General features: G+C 41.0%; 1 protein-coding gene across 11 annotated transcripts in view; it reads right to left on the reverse strand.

Annotated features, from left to right (window-relative positions):
- The window catches only part of robo2 (roundabout, axon guidance receptor, homolog 2 (Drosophila)), a 258,201-nt gene that overhangs the window by 14,299 nt on the left and 231,164 nt on the right, over nt 1-12,738 (reverse strand). For 7 of the 11 annotated variants that reach the window (XR_014888201.1, XM_085243892.1, XM_085243894.1 and 4 more), the window contains 5 exons: nt 12,671-12,697; nt 9,890-9,932; nt 5,963-6,090; nt 4,911-5,183; nt 3,802-3,927 (listed from right to left, as the gene is read on the reverse strand). Coding sequence is in view for 10 of the 11 variants with exons in the window: in XM_085243892.1 (XP_085100018.1) it covers nt 3,802-3,927; nt 4,911-5,183; nt 5,963-6,090; nt 9,890-9,932; nt 12,671-12,697 (597 nt within the window). In the remaining variant the exon portion in view is untranslated. The remainder of the gene's footprint in view (nt 1-3,801; nt 3,928-4,910; nt 5,184-5,962; nt 6,091-9,889; nt 9,933-12,670; nt 12,698-12,738) is intronic. The other 4 variants (XM_085243897.1, XM_085243896.1, XM_085243893.1 and 1 more) reach the window with 3 other exon arrangements.

Genomic DNA, 12,738 nt, shown 5'->3' on the forward strand with positions numbered 1-12,738 from the left:
CATCATGCATATTAAATTTGCTTCATGGCCAAAACATCTTAAGATCCATGAAATGAAATTATGCTTCATGATGTTCTGTACTGTATTTTGACTTTCAGTGCTACAGTAAAAGTGGACACTGTTTTTAAATAAATGAAAATAAAAATATACTTAATAGTCACAGTAAATATGTTTTTTATAACATTATTGGTGGTTAGTATTACTTTGTATTATTCTGAGAAAAGAACATTTTAATGTCTTTTCATCTGAAGGTTCACCATGCATATGTCTGAGTTTTACAACCCTGTAGCACACAACCAATATGTGGGAATTAATATTAGTATTTGAATGTCAGATTGTGCATGGGCGAGGGGACTGGAATCTTCTGTGGATTATGTCAGGCTCTTCCTACAAGTAAACACCTTGCAATCCATAAAATAACCTCAGCCTGACATCACCACCAATACTGAAAGCTATTTTTGGGAATCTCTGCTAAACGCATTTGTTTTTGTCATCTGTTGGTTAGCCTTTGCTGCCAAAGGCCTGTAATCACTTTTTCCACTGGCCCAAAAAGCTGCCAGTATGGCATTTTATGCAATGTAACATCACGCACGCTAACGTAATGTAATGAAGTAACTTGGCTCAGACATAGTAAAAAAATATCTGTCATCAAAAGACATTTACAGAAGCAATAGAGTACATCTTGACCATCTCTTTTTATGAATACCAGACAGCATGAAAATCAGAAACAGTGGGCAGTTTGTTTTTAATCCAAAAAGTATAGATTTTTCTGCTATTAAGACTTACCTGCAAGAATGACAAAAACACTTTAATGAAAGGTGAGCATGGTTAAAAAAAAACAAACCCAAAACAAGTAATAATACTGGCACTAGAGAGAACAAATTAAAAATGAGAATATGGAAGAAGTGTCAGAATAAGATTAATAAAGAATGGAAGTAATAAAAGAAACAACTGTAAGCCCAAGGCAGGTGGCAGCACAGTGTAAGTATAGTCTGAAAGTAATTGGGTTTCCTAATCGTACCTCTGGGCAACGCTTGACTTTTACCAATAAATGGTGAGCTGACGTGATTGTTCAGTCATCCTTAGTCCCTCTACACAAGACCAGCCATCAATATTGTAAATGAGCCTCTTCCAGGGAAGGATGGTCTGGCGCTGGAATTGCAACAGCTCAACCCAAATATGAAAAATATAGAGAGAAGCTGTGGCTAGGAGCTATACAAGAATTACACAGCGCACTCATCTCCTCTGACAAAACTGGGCCTCTCTTCAAAGGGGAAGTGATACTAAATATAGATGGAGCTTTGGGTATTTATACCCAGGGTTTGGGCACTCCCATTCTATAACTGTAGGGCTGCATAGCCTTGAGCTTGCTTTGTTTTCATTGGGTGCCTTAGTGCTGAGAGGAAAAGCCACAGAGAGACTTGAGAAAGACTATACAGCCAAATACAACTCATGAGTGGGGAAAATATATAACTGAAAGTCTTGTATCATCATATTTAGTTTAGGTTAAAAAGAAATAAGGCAACATGTTACATAATGAATGGAGATGCAACAACAGAGAGTTCAGGAGCACAACAGGTAACGCACAACCATGAACTTCACATAATCACAGACTTTGCAGCTTCACAGGATGGGTGAGAGTGTAGGAAGAGAACAAGGTGTCTTTGGGGTCTCTAACTACTACAGAAAACACCAGTTACCTCCTCTCCCCTACACTAAGAAAGGTTTTAATGAGCAGCTTCATGTCCCAGTGGAGATCCATGCTGTCATGAAAGCTGCTCTATTTCGGTTTCTTTTTATCCCGCTCTCTCCTCCTTCAGACCTGACATTCATTATTCCTTCCATGTCCTTAGAGAGAGAGCAAAGCACAGAAACTCCAGCAGCCCCCCTCCCCTCATATGTTGAGTTTACTTTGGTTGAAGTCTGAATCAAAGCTTAGCATGTGCTGGTTCAAAATATCATTAAGTTTCACCTCACAGAATATCTGTTATTGATCAATTCACTTTTAAAGCATCATTAATATCAGTAAGCATGATTATTTCACTGCACATTATATTGGGTATATACTAGACAATATTAAAAAAGAGACATCTATTTAAAAATAACTGAAAGATTCTTAATGAGGAGAATTCTTAAAACATTTTTGTTTTAAATAATCCACATATAGTTACACCTCTGCCGTCTTTTTGACTTAATTCTTAATGATTTAATTATTTGTATTTACTTTCAAGTCATCGGATAGAAGTAGAAATGATATGGATATCTGTCTGCTATTGTCTTCAGACTTAACCTCTGCTCTTTCAGGACTTCTGGTCTAGCCAGTGGATATCTTAGCCAAGTCTTCCTGTTCAAACTGCTGGCCATCGTTTACTAATTTAGATACCATTAAAAAGCTGATAAAGAAAAAACACGGTTTACATAGGAGCTGATGGTTTAAAATTATGTTTTGGGGAATGCACTCTTTTTCTTTTTTGTACTTCCTTCTCAAATGAGGACATATTGGTCACAGAATACAAACAGACTTCAAGTGGAAACCAGAAAGCTTCTTGCCCCTTGCCCACAGACTCTGCGCATTAATATGCAAATATTTGCTGAGATTAGGTAAACAGATTATCTAAATCTGTCTACCGTAACTGTAAACATATGCCAGGAGACAATAGCTTGCCTAGAGTAAAGAAAGCTCTGAATATATGAGAAAATCTGTCTATTAGCATATGGAAAGTTAATTATTTGACACAATATTTTCCATTTCTTTAATAGGTTGAAAAACTGAAAAAGAACAACAGGTTGTGGTTTAATGAGTGACTAATTGCTGTGTGGATTTTATTACTTTGCATCAATCTTCTCATCTACGTCTAGATATATTTCCCGAAATGATTGCAAAATGTTGCTTTAAAGCATATTTGCACAATCTGTTTGTTTAGTGTAAGCAGAAATTTATGCGTTTAATTACTTCTTTTCATCTTATTAAATTATACTACTATGTGGCAAGCCCAAACAGGGACATAAGTCACCTGTGGTTCTATAGGAGGAATTTGCCTGTAAGGCATGACCATTTCACATCCTTCTCTTCAACCCACAGTGTGCCTCAGCATTGAATTAGAGACCAGTTAAAGCAGTGGCTTGAAACTAGATAAAAGAGGAGAGTGGAAGGGAGACAGTCAGAGGGATGCCCTGGTGTCCTATAAATGACATTGTAATTCTCTGAACATGGGTTTTAGTGTAGTTGGCCACCATTAGAGGAAGAGGGAAAAAGGGAGGTATTTTTGCCACTTTACCCAGCCAAGCATCTCTAATGGTGTCTGTGTGTGTATATAGTCCACTCTGTCTGAAAGACTCCCTCTGCCCCTACTCCCGTCTGCTCACTCACACAGTGAGAGACAAAGCCTTCCCAAAGACCAGCAGTAATGGCATGAACCCAGCCTTAGCAATTGCAGCCATAATTTGTCAGTTGATTATATTGCTGTTCTTTCTTTTGACTTAAGTTTCCTATTTCATTATGCTTTGAAAGACTTTTCAACTCACATCCATCTTTACATTCAGCAGTAGTTGCGCTCAGAACCCCACATAACAAAAATAACACCATACCATTCATATGTGATCAATTAGAAGCAGGGAGAGCTGTGTGAGCCAAGTATCACTGGTGATGGTGAGGGAATTGTGTTATTAAGAATGTTTTGGATATAAAGTTTGTACATGCAAATAACAAATAAATAAAGCAATTAAGACATCAGTCGATCATAAAGTTGGCTGGGGAGCAGCGTGTCCCAGTCTGCTTAATTCTCTGCTGCGTAAACCAACCTGAGAGACTGCCGCTTCGCTCTGAGCTGTTGTGAGAGCTGGTGGTGCTGAAATCTTGTGATTGGTTGTGTGGTATTCTATTAGACAATCCTTCGGCCAATCGGTAGTCAGGAATGAATAGGAGGGCTACAGTGGGGGTTAAAGGGCAAAAATCACAGTGGCATCAGGTGATTGGCAGTTAGCACAAGCACATGCAAACATGCAGTTAGAGCATCAAGCAAGCAGGATAAAATCAGGACTCATATGTTCAAAAAGCTGAATTATTTAACACTATTTGATTCGTATGCAACAGACCAATCTGATTTGTTGTTGATTTGATAAACACCAAGCTAAGCTTTCACAATACTGATGAATGACTCAGTGGTAGAGATTTTTTTTCACTATTTGTCCTGCTTCAGAGAGGTATAATCACACATAATCATGTTTGAGCATACTTCTTGAAATAATTTCAGGGAGAATTACAAAACATTTTGAAAGAGTCACTGCAATGTGTAAAAACTATAATTAATCTATTTTAGACTGTTGGAAAATCACCAGATCATAAATACGTATTAGAATAAGGCCAAAGAACTCTCATTACGTTTAAACTATCAAACTCCATTCGGCCTTGAAAAATCCTGCATCAAATCCAATTAATTTGGATTATTTTCTTAAATATTAGTCAAGCTAAAATGGATTGCCAATTACTTTGAAACTGAAGGAGCTGCGGTACCGTCAAGAAAACTCAGCGGGTAAATAGATGGATCGCTTAAGTGCAGTATTCCTTTGTGAGATGTTTATTCAGCCTTGGAGAAAAACCAAGATGATGTCTGCTGAGGTAGAAACCGCTCTTTTTAAGACAACCTCTTCCCACCACAGTGGCGCAACAAAGACCTCCACGACTTTTGAGGGAAAAGTTTCAATACCAACAGGCTGTCTTGTTACAACTGTAAACCTGTGGCTTGTAATCTGGCTTTCAGTTTAATGTCACTGGAACAATAGCTCTGGCTGACATATTATCATACTCTATAAAAAAAAACCCCAACACAAACAAACAAACAAAAAAAACCTTGGTGAGCCTCCCACATACACACAAATCCCTACAGACTGCATTTACTTTTGCAACTTACTGTTGTTGCAGGAGTTTTTGTCGGGCAGGGAGTAGCCCAGGTTGGCCATCTCCTGCTTGGCCTGCAACGAGGCCTTCCACTGGGCCTCAGGCAGGTCCACAGCCAGCTCATGGATGCTGCTGGAGTGGAGAATCTGAGTGGTAGCATAGGGAGTGGCCTGGGATGTTTGGCCAGGGCTGTTGTAGTTGGTTTTTGTGGTAAAGTCTATACTGCTGTAGATGGCTCCGTCCGAGAGCATGGTGCCCGTCTTATCCCCTTGTCCAGTGGGGAGATCTGGGTAAGAGTATGGAGAGATTACATGAAAGGCTTCCTTTTAAAAAATGCCCACCTCACCTGTAGCTCTGCATTACTGACAAAAGAAAATGGAAAAAAAGCGAAAATGTTGCAATATCTATGGTATATCTTGCCATCAGTTGCACATTTTAACAAATATATTTGTTGAAAATAAATTCTACTGTAGCATTATGACATTCCTGTTCTCCTTCCACATATCTTCTGGATATCTCACTAGGTTCCCTATGTGTTCCTACACATTAGGCATAATGTTGCTGCTCTGCATGTGTGTGTACTAACAGAGTCAAAGAGGGAGAGCTAGGAGGAGAGCAGGCAGCTTCTCTCTCCGTAGTGCATGGTTTGCATGCCCAGTGAAGGGGAGATGATGTAAAGCCATGGCGGAAGTGTCCGCATCTGCGCCAGTCAAGCTGTGCCTGTCCTTCACGACTGGCTGCTCAACACCATCCTTTCAAACAGCCATCCACCCCCTGCTCCTCTGCCCGTCTCTCCTCTCTCATTCGCTTGCTCTGAGGTATGGGCTTTGACACCAGGCTGGACTATATGCCATCACTCAGCGTGGTGACAGTGAAGCCCCTGCTGTTAATGCTGTAGCTGTCCTCTGGTGTGATAAATATATATCCAGACACAAATGTAATGTACATGCATGTATACATCCTGAATGCATATATGTGCATCACAGCGAGGAAGGCAGAGCAGTCATCTTTCATCTCTCATGGTCTTTTTTCTCAAAGCAAGTGGGAAAGCACCGGGGCGCTCACCTCCTCGACCAAAGTTACTCAGGTCATTTGGTCCCCCGGAGCTGCTGTTGACAGGCAGGCTGGTTGCTGGCCAAGAGTCTGCTAACCAGGGGTAGCCTGGATCACTGGCATTTAGCAAGCCTGGGCGGCTAAGCGGAAACAAAGGATCAAACAACAGATTAGATACAGGCCATAAAACTATATTACTACAAAAGGTTTGTTTTGTTTTGTTTTTTTTTCATACAAGATTATCCCCAATTACACATTATACCCTGTTTAATTCTTTATTATGTTACTGGAACACACACATACAGAAAATATGACAGCAATCAACAGCAAGAAGTTGTGAAGACATCAAAAAAATTAAAACAAATGTTACTGTCCACACGCATGTGTGTTTGTGGGAGATAAGTTTTCCATAAACCTCTGAAGCTGATGAAACAAGTCTTCAGTATGGGGGGGAAACGCTATATAGATACATTTCTTCTCCCGCAAAGTTGGAATTCCTCCAGGCCCTTTAATTTCTGTTCCTGCTGAGCCTTTGTCACATTTTCTGAGTTATTAATGCAAAAGCACACCGTGGGCAGACTAATGCATGCATTTGCGCTTTGCATAAAAGTGCAGCAGTACATGCTGATACCCACATGTATATATTTCCTAATTCATTAATATCTTGCCCCTTCTGCTGTGTTTTCCCATCAACCCCTTGTGGTGACGTCCAGACAGTCTAAATCTTATTTGATAGGGAGTGAGACCTCGGTCCTGGAACCGGCTTGTGGGATGTCTGTCTAAGGGAGAGGGCAGGTCCATTTAACAGGTGTTGTGTCCCTCTTGAGGTGTAAGAGCTATAAAAGCAGTCATCACGACTTTAACCTGTCATGGGTGACTGCTGGGAGGCCATTAGGGCCACTTTACTGTACAATCACGTCTAAGGCTCGTTACCATGAGGAACACAGATGGAGTAAAATGAGAATGAAAGATGCCGTTAAATGCCTTTGTTTTCAATTCACTGCCACACCACTTGCCACTTGTGAAGCTGATTAAAATGCAAAACAAAATTTCTAACTGCGTAATCACTAGTGTACCTCGTTAGACAAATGATCCTCAGCCGGTATATTTAGCGTATACTGCAGACCCCTCAGTTAGCAGCAGACTGCACTCTGCAATATGTGTGCACTCTGAGAAGCTGTGTAACACAGTAGTTACCAGTCAAGCTGCCTGATGGGATTTTTTTTGCCTTAGCTCCAGAGGGGTGATGTGTTGGCTCTCAGGGAGTCAGGCCCTGAGGACAAGGGCAGGTAATGGCATTGCTGCAGTCACTCTCTCCTAAGCCACAAGTTCTAATGAGGAGACACCGATTCCACAGTGGGGGGAGTCCAAATGAACTGCAGCCCTGGCAAGCTAAGAGCCCTCGTTGTGGTTCCTGAATGCCAAAACAGGCCCTCGGGGGAGACAAGTCATTCAAATTGATGGCTGTGCATCAGACACATGCACTTTTATAGGGTAATACATCTTCCAAGCCATCTCGTCCTTCTACCTCTGTTTCTGGCTGTCTTGTTACTCCATTGCCATTATTTTCTCTCGCCACACTCTCTTTCTCTAACCTTATTTTTAACCTGTTTTGGGGCAAAACTACAAACAGCTGAAAAAGAAGAGACATTGTTCATTTTGTTGACTCCAGCAATAGCACAGAAATGCATGCAGCTATAGGCTTGTGCTCCAGCATGTCCTCCCCCAGCCCACTTGAGGAAGACCATTTGAAAGACAAGGAGCTGACAGAGGAAATGGCTGCATCGTCCTTGTATTCATCACAAAGCAGCATTTCTTCTAAGGATAATTAGAATAAGACTGATTTCTGCCACAGACTCGCTATATGTGTTTGTGTGTACATGTGTGTATTCCAATGGTGGGGTAATGGAGAAGGGCTGGAGGACAGACACAGGGTCATACGTTTAATGAAAAGTTGACACCTAACTCTTAATCCATGCCTATCCTAGAATGGATAGCAACCTTGGCAGAAGAAATTTGATTTGGAGCATTTCTTCTTCTTGTTAGATATTTCAGTTACTTGTGATGAGGAGGAAGGAAACCATAAATACTGCCTAAGATGCCTGACACGGAGCTTCCCATAAATAAGCCAAGTGAGAGAGATTAATTCCAAAGCAACTTCATAAATCAAGCGTTTATGGTCCCACAGACAAGTGAATAGAACTTGGATTAAAAGTCTAGACATTAGCTAACACTTAGCACAAGGGGAAACACAGATTACTTTCTAGATTAACTCTGAGAGAACATGTTGTCATTTAGTATTCTGGGATGTAAAGGAATCTCCATAGCAACAGTGTCAGTGAAACCTGTTCACTGCGGTGCTCATCCCATGCTCCCTGCCGATCGGAGTAAATCTGCTGTGCTAAAATATTGATCAGCGCCGAGATAGGAAGTTATTACTACCTTCTAATTACCATCTCCTTATTGGCAGGGGGATAAGAAATGAACCCTTATCAGCTTTTATCAATTTCAGCTGAGCAGCCAAAGTCAAATGGTCCAGGTCTACCAATCTGCAGCCTATTCATCTTCCATGAATCATTTATTTTGTGATCGATTAAGTGTAATTGTTCAGTCAGAGCAATTTGGCAGGAGCCAATGAGAAACTAGAAACAGACGTGGTTTAATTTGCTATTGTCTAATTAATGCAATAAACATCTCAGGCAACACATGAACACTTTTCCCCCAAGATATTCTGTTCCACATTTTCACTCTCAGGGCAGATGGGGAAGTAGCAACATCTGGGATTTGATGACAATAGAGTGACTAATGGATCAGAGGCTTGTGCTAGGGCTCCAGATTGCATCCCAGTGTTGTGAAAATTATGGAAGTCACTGCTTCTGACTAAAAATATGACAAATATAAAGCAGCAAAAATACAGATATTTCAAATCCCATTCGCTGGAGTGAGAATCAGAACCACTTATGTGGAAAATTGAAGGAAAAACACTTCAGCAGAAAGTAGATGAGAAACGGCATGGCAAGTGGCGTGGCTAATTCATTAAGAGATTGCTGGCAGCTGACAGAACAATACAAACAAAATTGTCCACAGTAGCATCCAGTTGTATGCACAGAAAATGGGAAAATTTGGAGAAAAAAAAGAGCATAAATATTAAAAAACAAATTGTTGCAAATAGACTGTAGAGCAGACACGTTCCCAAACGCCCAGATACACTCAGGGTCAAATTTAGTTGCAGACTCTCACTGAGTGTTTGAGATCTGGAGATTCTACCTAGTCAGGTGTGATAAGCAGTAGATAGACAGAAGCCTGGGATTCTCCAGGGAGTCTCTTGAATACCTACAAAGGCTCTGTAACTGGTGTCATTGAGATGTGCCCTAGTCACCATAGCCCCTCTAACACAGAGTGAAATGGAGCAGGCTGTATGGGGGTGCATAAGGGGTACCTCCACACACCTCTCCCCTGGGTAATTATTTTTACATTATTACATGTGCTCAGATCCCAGCCGCCCACGCAAGGTGACAGGCAAATTTATCACTCCAGAGGGCTTCGGGGTTGCCTATAGCCAGCAGCGGAAGATAAATGACAAAATAAAAGCACTCTATGCTTAAATTGTTTCTGTTAATTCCGCTGAGGAGATTTATGAGTTCATCTACCGATGCATGAATGGAGATGTGGTTGAAATGTATATTTCTATGCGTGTTTGCATGGTAGGCACACAACAGGTATCGGTTATCAATCAATCTATTAGACATTTAGAAGTGCTGGGATCAAAAGCAGCTTGCTGAGGACTTCATGCATAACTATGGAGGAAAGGCTGAGTAAAGCCAATGACATAGGGAAGTAAATAATTATAAAGTAAAGGATTTTTTTTTACTCGTTTTAGATGAGACTGCGCACAAATGTGTAGAATGGGTGTGAGATTCACTTTCATGCGATACTCACCTTCCATTGCTCATCAGCCCCCCATCAACTCTCTGGAATGTCACTAAAGAGAAGAAAGAAAAAGGGAAAAAAATACCAGATATTAAGTTTTTCAGGTATAACATAAAGCAAACCAGGGTTTGTTTCCATAAGAAGAAAGAAATATTGTCTTTTTAGCATTGCCCATTTTGCTCTTGTGCTTCAATAGCAATGTATTCATTTTTTTCATGCACGACATGATAGTTGATGGATTCACAAAGGGGTGCAGATGTCCGTCTGCATCCAATGTCGTTCTCTTTTTTTAACGGCTATGAAGAGGACTGCATATTGCTTTGCTTTGCATAAGTGGAGACGTCATGTGTTCCTCAAGGACAAGATGCCTGATGAGAGGGAAAACTCATTTCATTTTTTTTTATTTTGCTGCTGTGTTATTATCAGATTTGTGATTAAATCTCAAACCAAAAAAAAGAAAGATTAGAAATGGCAGAGGCTTCATTAACCACACAGAGTTTTCTATCTACAAGCGTAGAGGCTGAGTTGCTGATGCTTTTTGGCTGGCAGGGCTCCCCAGAAGGTATGCATGTGGCCTGTTTCATTACAGCGATCTACAGATAACAAGGGCCGCTCTTAGTCGGAGGCTGGTAAAACTGCGTGGCCGAAAGTGAGAGCCGACTGTGAAGGATCCATTTCATCTCTGTTGTGATGGCAAAGCAGCAGTGAGAGTTCTAAGCATGTAAGAACTTCAATGGATCACAGGAAACACAGAAAAGCAGCAAGAGTTTTGGAAACCACCTCGTACCAATGAGGGGGGGGGGGGGGGGGGGGGGAAATGAAAAGGGGGGGAAATAAGAGAGCTGGTTTACTTAAGAGAGCAAAGGAAAGCTGTTAGTAATTTGGCTCATTTGTTCCACAGATGGAGATTAAAGAGAGAAGAAGGCTGAACATTCCCCCTTTTTTTCTGTTTCATTCAAGTCGGTTCCACAACAAGCCTAGGCATGGGCAAAAGAGGGGGCTTTTCTGTGGGTGACGTAGTAACAGAAGACAGACAGAGGAAACTCCCACAATAGATTAGAGAGACTGCTACACTTTAATGTATCACCAACATTACCTAAGCTTACTTAATCCAATTTTTACTCTCGTAACCACAATTCCAGGCTTTCAAATGAGAGCGAGACAATTTAAATTCTGTCAAGCATGCATGTTGGAGAGTTGAACGTTTATTTACTACATTAGGGTTTAAGCAAGTGAATACCAGCAGGTGGAATTAAAATACTTTGTTTTACCCAGATAGAGCCAACATTGCAAGTCTGCTAGAATAAAATAGATCTCAGAGAGCTCAAGACAGAAACCGCAGTCTTTATTCAGTGAAATCCAAAGCCGCTTCTCTTTGTTCCCCACCACCAAACTTGCATTAAAGAATACTCAGTTGTTTGAGTGAGGACTGACAGGCGGGTGTGAGGGGGAGGCTGTTCAGCGGGGAAGGCCTCTGAAGTCCCTATCTGTGCTCGGGCACATTTCTGGGCTGCTGTGGAATACTTTTATGTTAGCCAGAGTGACATGGCGGCAGGGCTGTGCTTCTCGCCTCCGTCTTCAAGATAAGCACTTTTTTCCCCCCAATATGAATACAGATTAATCCCCTTTAATAAGCACCGATCGTGGGTGGAGGTGGGGGTGGGAGTGGCATAATCAGCATATAAAAATTCCATCAAATCTAATTTTTGCTGGCCGCGTGCCTTAACATAGTTGTGATTTACCACTCCTGTGGAGACAGCTTTAGAGGGTTGAGACTGGACACGCTCAACACATCAACTAATTGTCAATGCAGACAAGAGCACTGTAAGACTCTTCAGCACCACTTTGACTCCCATTCAAAATATAGCACTCCAATTTATGCTGTGTTTGCCCTTGTTTGCTCTTGTTACTCAACACTCTTTGTGAAAAAACCTGCTCTCTCTTTAGCATCTCTAAGGAGTGTTTTCCAAGTTTTTCCAAGCAAATGTCCTGCAAGGGATGCTGTGATACTTCACAAAAGTAATTAATTAGTGAAGGAAAAAAACTGTAGGTTTACTGAAGTTTTTTTAAGGATTAATTTTTTAGAATATTTTAAATATTTAAAACTTCCAACCGCTACTCTTCTCTCCCTTTTCTTATTCAGATGAATCATTTATACACTTTGGACTCCTCTTAAGCTGAATTAGCTAAAAGGAAGATGATAACATACACTCACGAAATTGGCCCATTAAAAATGTAATGCCACTCAAGGAAGGCAAACATGTGTTGTCACAGTAGTAGAGGAATCGTCACAAATAAGGAACACAAAACTCAGAAAGGAAACGGCACCCAGCTGACTAGATGACATCAAAGGAAAGCAGATGCTCGGAAATCGAAAAAAGAGAAAACAAAGAGGGTTTGTTTAAGGAGAAAGGAAATGGACAGTCTAACCGTACCCCACAAAAATGCCACAAACAAAGCTACACAAATCAGAATGACTCGCCATTCAGAAACGGACAGCTTCAATAGAAATACACACAAATACAACACGACATGGAATAAAGTTGTGGTTTGAGCAGGAAAAAAAGAGTTTAAGTTTGCAGGGCCCAGATCATGGCCAATAACAAACTGAAATGTTTTTTCGCTTCTATTTTTGATTCTCTGATGGCACACATTGCGTTCACCAGCATGAGGTTTCAATTTGCATTAGCCATGACCGTAAGTGTGACAGTTCAAACATATGCACTAGAAGCGGGCAGGAGATGAAGCTGTACTTAGGTGGGGGGAGGAGACGGGACAAATGAACAGTACCTGCAGGGGTGAAGGTGAAGGACTGAACTGCAAAACAAGAAGACAGAGAAGTTGTGTGTTAAAAGCCT

The sequence above is a fragment of the Mchenga conophoros genome, linkage group LG14, assembly GCF_057382185.1.
Source record: "Mchenga conophoros isolate Kocher_MC1m ecotype Shallow Benthic linkage group LG14, M_conophoros_male_GT1.1, whole genome shotgun sequence".
In the NCBI taxonomy this organism is placed as follows: Eukaryota; Metazoa; Chordata; class Actinopteri; order Cichliformes; family Cichlidae; genus Mchenga; species Mchenga conophoros.